This window comes from Trichosurus vulpecula, chromosome 4 (assembly GCF_011100635.1).
Source record: "Trichosurus vulpecula isolate mTriVul1 chromosome 4, mTriVul1.pri, whole genome shotgun sequence".
In the NCBI taxonomy this organism is placed as follows: Eukaryota; Metazoa; Chordata; class Mammalia; order Diprotodontia; family Phalangeridae; genus Trichosurus; species Trichosurus vulpecula.
Window position 1 is genome coordinate 176386506 of NC_050576.1, and position 8327 is coordinate 176394832.

Genomic DNA, 8327 nt, shown 5'->3' on the forward strand with positions numbered 1-8327 from the left:
GCTCGTTCCCACCCCGTGACTCCCCATTCCCACCGGGATGAGAGAGGAGGGAGCCTTGGGGACCCCTGGGCTGGGGTGGAGGACCGCTTCGGGAGAAGGGTCCGGAAGCACAAGGGACTCCCGGTCGGGGAGACAGGAGGCTACGGGGTGGGCACTGCCTAGGAGTTAGGGGCCCCGCGGGGGGCGGGACTTCCGGGGGGCCTGGGTTTCCGGGGCGGGGCTGTCCCAGGCAGGGGGCGGGGATTCTGGTTTTCCTGGTGGGGTGGGCGGGGCTTCGGGGGGTGTGTGTGAGCTGGCTCCCTGCTTGGAACCTCAGGGGGCCGGATGGGGCGCCTCTGCTCTCTTGGCCCGTCGCTTCCCTCTCTCCCCAGGGCCCCGGGGTCCCTCCACCAGCTTCCATGAAGTTCCCCGGGCACAGCGAGCAGCTGCTGCAGAGCCTCCGGGAGCAGCGTTCGAAGGGCTTCCTGTGCGATTGCACCGTGCTGGTGGGCAGCACGCCGTTCCAGGCGCACCGCGCCGTTCTGGCCTCGTGCAGCCCCTTCTTCCAGTTCTTCTACAAGGAGCGGGACCTGGGCAAGCGGGACCTGGTGTGCATCCACAACGAGATCGTCACGGCGCCCGCCTTCGGGCTGCTGCTGGACTTCATGTACGCCGGCCAGCTGGCCCTGCGCGGGGACACGCCTGTGGAGGACGTGCTGGCTGCTGCCAGCTACCTGCACATGAATGACATCGTCAAGGTCTGCAAGCGGCGGCTGCAGGCCCGAGCCCTGGCCGAGGCCGACAGCACCAAGAAGGAGGAAGAGCCTCGGCCGCAGCCGCCCACCCCAGAGCCGCTGCCCAGCACCTCCCTCAGCCTCATGCCCCTGCTTCCACCCCCTGAGACGCCCAGCTGGAGGGACCAGGACCCATGGAAAGGGCCTGCCCCAGCGCCTGCCCTGCCCTCGGGCCCCCATACCGATGAGCCCCCGGGGCCCGATATTGCAGACACCACCCAGCCTGGCATGGACACCCCGGTGGTGGAAGCCTCCCTTTCCAGCCCCAGTAGCTCCACGGAAACGGTACCTGCCAACTGCTTTTCTTCTAGTCTTGGGGCTGCCCCAGGGGAGCCCCCAGGGTCCCTGGAAGTGGGTCCTGAGAACCAAGGGGTGGGAGGCCCACGAGGACCTAATGGCCCAGTGGAGGGCTTCTACCCACCTCAACCAACGGCAACCCCAGGAGAGGCTGAGCCTGTGCAGGTGAAGGTGGAGGCCATAGTGATCTCCGATGAGGAAGCTGAGGGGCCGGAGGAGAGACCACGGGCACCTGAGGGACTCTTCCCACCTGGAACAGTTTGTCGGAGCCGCTGTGCCCCACCTGAAAGGTTTGAAGAGGCTGCGGCTGCCCGAGGCCCAGGGCTCAAGGAGGGGGGCCAGGCTGACCACTTTCTGGCCCCTGATGCTCACCTTCCTTCCCACCTGTTAGCTGGCCCACAGCACTATCACCCCAGGCTGGTGACACTCCCTCCACCTGCGCACAGCGGCCTTCATGAGTCTCGCTCCTTGCCCGCAGAAAATGAAGTGGCCTCGGGGGGCTTTGGGGTTTTCACAGAGGGTGTCCCAAAGTGCAAGACTTGTGGGAAGACCTTCTCCTGCTCCTACACGTTGAGGCGCCACGCAACTGTGCACACTCGGGAGCGGCGCTATGAGTGCAGCTATTGCCTGCGGAGCTATACACAGTCAGGGGACCTGTATCGCCACATCCGCAAGGCTCACAATGAGGGCCTGGCCAAACGCAGCAAGCCTGACCCCGAAGCTGCCCCCTCCTAGGAGTTCGCACCTCCATCTCCAACTTCAGCCTGGGAAGTGGGCAGGAGCACCCCAAGATCTCCAGACTTGGCCCCTGGGACTGCTTGTGAGAGTGGAGACCTTTCTGAGAAGCAGGAAGGCTGGGAGGTCATCCTGATGGTGGGGGTCAGTCTGCTCTAGTGCCCTTGTTTAAGCCAGAAGTAAGAGGGCAGCACTTCTGGGGGGCACAGAGCTAAGGAGCCAGCCCACCCATTCCTGCCTACTACCCTCCCTGGATCGTTGAAGGACAAAGGTCCACTTCGTTAGTTCCTCTCCAGTCAGATAATTTGCCCAGCACCATGGCCTTCAGAGTTTCCCTGAAGCTATCACTTGCCACTGTCTTACTGCCTGGGCCATAAATGTTAAAGTGAAACCCTTAAAAAAAAAGAAAAAAGAGTATGCTTAACTTAGCGGAGTATAATATTTTCAGCCAAAGTGTCAGTTCTTTTGCTGTTTCATATATAGTGTTCCAAGATCTGCAGTCCTTTAGTATCTCACTGCTGGGTCTTGTATGATTCTAATTGTGGTACCATCACATTTAAATTGTTTTATTTTTGTTGTTTTTAATGATTTATCTTTGAGCTGGGGGGGGGTTCAGAATTTGACTATAATATTCCTATGAATTTTCCTCATAGGATCTCTTTTAAGTGGTGATCAATGTTTTTGTTTTTTTTTCTATTTCTGTTTCTCCTCTGGTTCTAATGCTTCAGGGCAATTTTCTTTAATTATTTCTTGTATTATTGTATCAAGATTCTTTTTTTGATCATAGCTTTCAGTTAGTCCAATTATCTTTGTTTTATCTCCTTGATCTATTCTCCAGATCTGTTGTTTTTCTTACAAATTGTTTTACTTTCTCTTGTTTTTTTCATTATTCATATTTTCCTTAATTATTTCTTGATCTCTTACAATTTTACCGGCTTCGCTTTGTCCAATTCTAATTTCCAAGGTGTCATTTTCTTCCTTAAGATTCTGGATCTCTTTTTCTAATTGGTTGACTTTCATAATCTTCTTATTTTTCTTGGATTATTCTTATTTTATTTTATTTTTGAGTTTTTCCTCCATCTCTATCATTTGATTTTTAAAGTCTTTTTAAAGATATTCTATGAATTCTTTTTGGGTAGGTGATCATTTGACATTACTCTTTGTGGTAGAAGGGGGTTTCTTTACTTCAATATCCTCCTCTGAAGATGAACCTGGGTCATCTCTACTACTTTGATATCCTCCTCTGAAGATGAACTCAGGTCATCTCTATTCCCATAATCACTTTCTATAGTTGGGTTCTTTCTCCTTTGCCTGTGTATTTTTTGTGGTAATAGCTTAATTTTTGTGATCAACTCTAGCCCTGACGCATGGGGAATGGTGCCTCTTGCCCCAAATCTTAAGTTCTCCCCTCTAGCCTGGAACCAAAGCGAAACTTCTTTCTACCCCACTGCTTCTGCACTCACCTAGCACATGCTCTTCCCTTCCTGCCCCAGTGGCTCTTCCCAGACAGCTGAGTCTGAGTTCTTTGCCAGCAGAAGTTCCTTCAATCTTCTCCAGCTCAGATGCCCAACTCCCTCAATATAGGGAGGGGTTAAATTCCTGTGACTGGGGTGAAGGCAGCCTCTCAAACCAACTAATCCCAGGGTTTGCCACTTGTTGTTTAAGCCCCTTGCAGCTTGTTGTTAAAGAGGACCCCAGCCTGGAGGTATTTACTCTTCACAGGGACTAAACTTAGTCCTGGGATTTTTCTTCTGATCTTCTTGAATTGTCTCAGGAAGACATGTGCTCCTCTTCTTATTTATCTTTACCAGCCCTTTGTTCACTCTAAGGTGCTATTTTATCTCTTTTGTGGGGAAAAATCTTCAGAGCTTGGAATTTTCTGACCTACTCTGTCATATTCCCAGAATCCTCCCCTATGGTTGATCCTTATAAAATTAAAGTTGTTTTTCCCCCTTTCTGTTCATATTAGTATAATCATTTTATGATTGTTTCCCTGGTTCTGCTTACTGCTTATCTCAATTTGCTTCAGTTCGTTTAAGTCTTCCCATTCTGCTATGAATTCTTTGTGTTTGTTGTGTTTTTACAGCACCAGTAGTATTCCATTAGATTCACGTGCCAGAATTTGCTTAGTTATTCTTCAATCAATGTTGTGTTTACATCTTTGCTCACCTAAAAAAGTGCTGCTATGAATATTTTGATGTATAGATCCTTTCTTCTTAGAAGGGGTTTTCAGTTCCACATTTACTCCTAATAGTATAGCTTATTTAAAGCTGTTAACATTAACATCTGTGAAATGCTTTGGTAAGACTTAAACTCCTATTAGGGTAATTGAAATGATTAGAGAAAATACATTTATTCAAATGTGGCATATATGTGTAATAGAACATTTACTGTTTCTGGCTGGAAGGATGATTTTTTGCTTTCTTTTTCAAAGTAACCATTCATATTGTGATTATCATTCCACATACATATTGTATACACTGTAATGGTCTTATTTAATAAAGTGCTTTCAAAAAGAGAGAAAAGGGGTATAAAAGTCATCAACATTCTCAGTATTAGAAAAAAAGTTTCACTTGCCACAGCATTACTGGGTAAGAAGTGAGAAAAAAATGAATATCACCAACTATCAGCAAAATAAATTCATAAATAAATAATATTAAAATAAAAAATGAGAGAGAAAATACAATGTTTTTCTGTTACTCCATAAAGGTTTGTTTTTTCCAGGAAAGCCTACTCTCTTTTAGCATCTGCCTTGTACTCTTACCTTGTGTACCCCATAATGCTTCTCCCAAATTTCTCAAATCTTCCCTTTGGATAGGCTGGATATTCCTGATCTAGATTCCTGATTCTAGATATTTCCCTTCATTTTCATTCCATGTAAATATATTTGGACTGTCTGTTATTCTCTTAGGACCCTGCTTTCAGACAGAAAATGAATAAAGTTATTGTTAAGGTATTAATAACAATGTATATCTAGTTTTCTCAAGTAACACTTTCATCTTGATAAACCTTCCCAGCCCAAAGTGTCAGGAAAAAGGAAATTTCAAGACCCAAGTCTAGTCAATGACAGTAAAAGTTTTAGTTAAAAGGACTTTTCCCTCTCACAAATCATATTACAAAGATGCAGTCAATAATAATTTTATTAAGCACCTAATGGGTTTCAGGAGCTGTGTTAAGTGCTAGGGATACAAAGAAGGGCAAAACATTTGTACCAATCTTGGTGTGAGGTTGAAGGTAAAGTAGAAAATAAAATAATATTCCCTCCTCTGGTCCTGACCTTGGGAATATGAATGTTTCCAATCAGGAAGAGTTGCACTTTTTCCCCTTTCTAATTGGGAAATCTTATATTCCTGTCACCATCCTCAACTCCACCCTTGAAGAGAGGTTTCTCCAAATTTTTTCAGAGGAAAGGAAAAGGTTGTCTGAGTGAAGTTTTATGATTCAATGGCTTACCTTGTCCCTGGCACTCTGGCTGGTTTTAGCTTGTATTCCTCCTTACCCTGGGACTGCTACCAAGAACCTTGTTTGGGAAACGCAACAAAGTTCTGCACCCAGTATCAGTGGAGGGTCCCATGCAATCTCCTTCTGACTATTTGGCCAATCTCCTTAATGTCTGTGGGCTGAAGGCTCCAGAAGTTACTACTGCTGAATAGTCACCCCCAAGGCCTGCTGCTGGCTTACCAGAGGCTCAGCCTGCACTAGACTGCATGCCACTCTCACCCCAATGAGACATACCTTTCCTACTAACCTTTTAAGTTGTCTTGCATTGGAAAATTTTCAACCCATCCTTTTGTTGGTCCTGCTAGTCCAGTATTCATTTTGATGTATCATTTTAAAGTTGTTTGGAGGGGAATTTGGGAGAGCTCATGTGAGTTCTTGCCTTTACTCTGCCATCCTGCCTCTGCCTCTCCTCTGAATTCTATTTTTAAGGTGTTATTTCTTCAGTATTTTGTGCCTCTTTTAGCAAGTAATATTCTCAAAGTTTCCTTCCCATTTCTTTTTCCAATTTTCCTGTTCCACTTTTATTTGATTTTTTTCTCCAGAAGGAAATTTTATTTGTACACCGACATACACACATCTATACATACACTATATACACACATGCATACACATACATATCCTCTCCCACATTCCAGGTCCTTTATCCCAGTACCAGGAGATGAGTATCTTCTGGAATTGTGTTTGGTCATTACACTGATCAGAATTCCTAAGTGTTTCAAAAAGTCTTTACCATATTGTTGTCATTTTACAAATTGTTCTCCTGTTTCTGTTCACTTCACTCTGTATCAGTTCATATATATCTTCCCAGGTTTCTTTGAAACCATCCCCTTCATTGTTTCTTTTTTTTTTCTTTTAAATTTAATTTATTTAATATATTTAGTTTTCAGCATTGATTTTCACAATAGTTTGAATTACAAATTTTCTCCCTATTTCTACCCTCCCGCCCACTCCAAGATGGCATATATTCTGGTTGCTCCATTCCCCAGTCAGCCCTCCCTTCTGTCACCCAACTTCCCCTCCCATCCTCCTTTCCCTTCTTCTCTTGTAGGGCAAGATAAATTTCTATGCCCCATTGCCTGTGTATCTTATTTCTCAGTTGCATGCAAAACCTTTTTTTTTTGTTGTTTTTCAATGTCTGTTTTTAAAACTTTGAGTTCCAAATTCTCTCCCCTCTTCCCTCCCCACCCACCCTCCCTAAGAAGGCAAGCAATTCAACATAGGACACATGTGTATCATTATGTAAATCCCTTCCACAATACTCATGTTGTGAAAGATTAACTATGTTTTGCTCCTTCCTAACCTATCCCCCTTCATTCAATTTGCTCCCTTGACACTGTCCCTTTTTGCAAGTGTTTGTTTTTGATTACCTCCTCCCCTTGTCTGCACTCCCTTCTATCGTCCCCCCTTTTTTATCTTCTTCCTCTTTCTTTCCTGTGGGGTAAGATACCAAACCGAATGTGTATGGTATTCCATCCTCAGGTCAAATCCGACGTGAGCAAGATTTACTCATTCCTTCTCACCTGCCCCCTCTTCCTTTCCTACAGAACCGCTTTTTCTTGCCACTTTTATGTGAGATAATTTTCCCCATTCTACCTCTCCCTTTCTCCCTCTCTCAATATATTCCTGTGTTATCCCTTATCCCTTAATTTGATTTTATTTTTTTAGATATCATCCCTTCAATATTCAACTCACCCTGTGCCCTCTGTGTGTGTGTGTATGTGTATATATATATATATATATATATATACACATACCTACATATATACATACATTGATACACATATGTGTGTATATACATACATACACATATATATACACATATGCATATTCCTTTCAGGTACTATGATATTGAGGTCTCATGAATCATACACATCATCTTTCCATATAGGAATGTAAACAAAACAGTTCAACTTTAGTAAGTCCCTTATGATTTCTCTTTCTTGTTTACCTTTTCATGCTTCTCTTGATTCTTGTGTTTGAAAGTCAAATTTTATATTCAGCTCTGGTCTTTTCACTGAGAAAGCTTGAAAGTCCTCTATTTTCTTGAAAATCCATATTTTGCCTTGGAGCATGATACTCTGTTTTGCTGGATAGGTGATTCTTGGTTTTAATCCTAGCTCCATTGACCTCTGGAATATCATATTCCAAGCCCTTTGGTCCCTTAATGTGGAAGCTGCCACATCCTGTGTTATCCTGATTGTTTTCCCACAATACTCTTTCTTTCTTGCTGCTTGCAATATTTTCTCCTTGACCTGGGAGCTCTGGAATTTGGCAACAATATTCCTAGGAGTTTTCTTTTTGGGATCTTTTTGAGGAGGTGATCTGTGGATTCTTTCAATTTCTATTTTGCCCTGTGGCTCTAGAATATCAGGGCAGTTCTTGATAATTTCTTGAAAGATGATATCTAGGCTCTTTTTTTGATCATGGCTTTCAGGTAATCCAATAATTTTTAAATTCTCTCTCTCCTGGATCTATTTTCCAGGTCAACAGTTTTTCCAATGAGATATTTCACATTGTCTTCCACTTTTTCATTCCTTTGGTTCCGTTTTATAATATCTTGATTTCTCATAAAGTCACTGGCTTCCACTTGCTTCAATCTAATTGTTAAAGTAGTACTTTCTTCAGTGGTCTTTTGGACCTCCTTTTCCATTTGGCTAATTCTGCCTTTCAAGGCATTCTTCTCCTCATTGGCTTTTTGGATCTCTTTTGCCATTTGTGTTAGTCTATTTTTTAAGGTGTTTAAGGTGTTAAGGTTCAATATTTTTTTCAGCATTTTTTTGGTTCTCCTTTAGCAAGTCATTGACTTGTTTTTCATGGTTTTCTTGCATCATTCTCATTTCTTGTCCCAATTTTTCCTCTACTTCTCTAACTTGCTTTTCCAAATCCTTTTTGAGCTCTTCCATGGCCTGAGACCAGTTCATGTTTTTCTTGGAGGCTTTTGTTGTAGGCTCTTTGACTTTGTTGACTTCTTCCTGTATGTTTTGGTCTTCTTTGTCACCAAAAAAGATTCCAAAGTCTGAA

The 8327-nt window shown here is 43.9% G+C and overlaps 1 protein-coding gene across 1 annotated transcript; it reads left to right on the top strand.

The window, feature by feature from the left end:
- Window positions 1–383: 383 nt before the first annotated feature.
- On the top strand, window positions 384–1805 carry LOC118845524 (zinc finger and BTB domain-containing protein 3-like). Its single transcript, XM_036753443.1, has one exon. It carries the CDS (start codon window positions 399–401, stop codon window positions 1803–1805), a length of 1407 nt encoding a protein of 468 aa, XP_036609338.1. The 5' UTR covers window positions 384–398.
- The last annotated feature ends 6522 nt before the right edge of the window (window positions 1806–8327 follow it).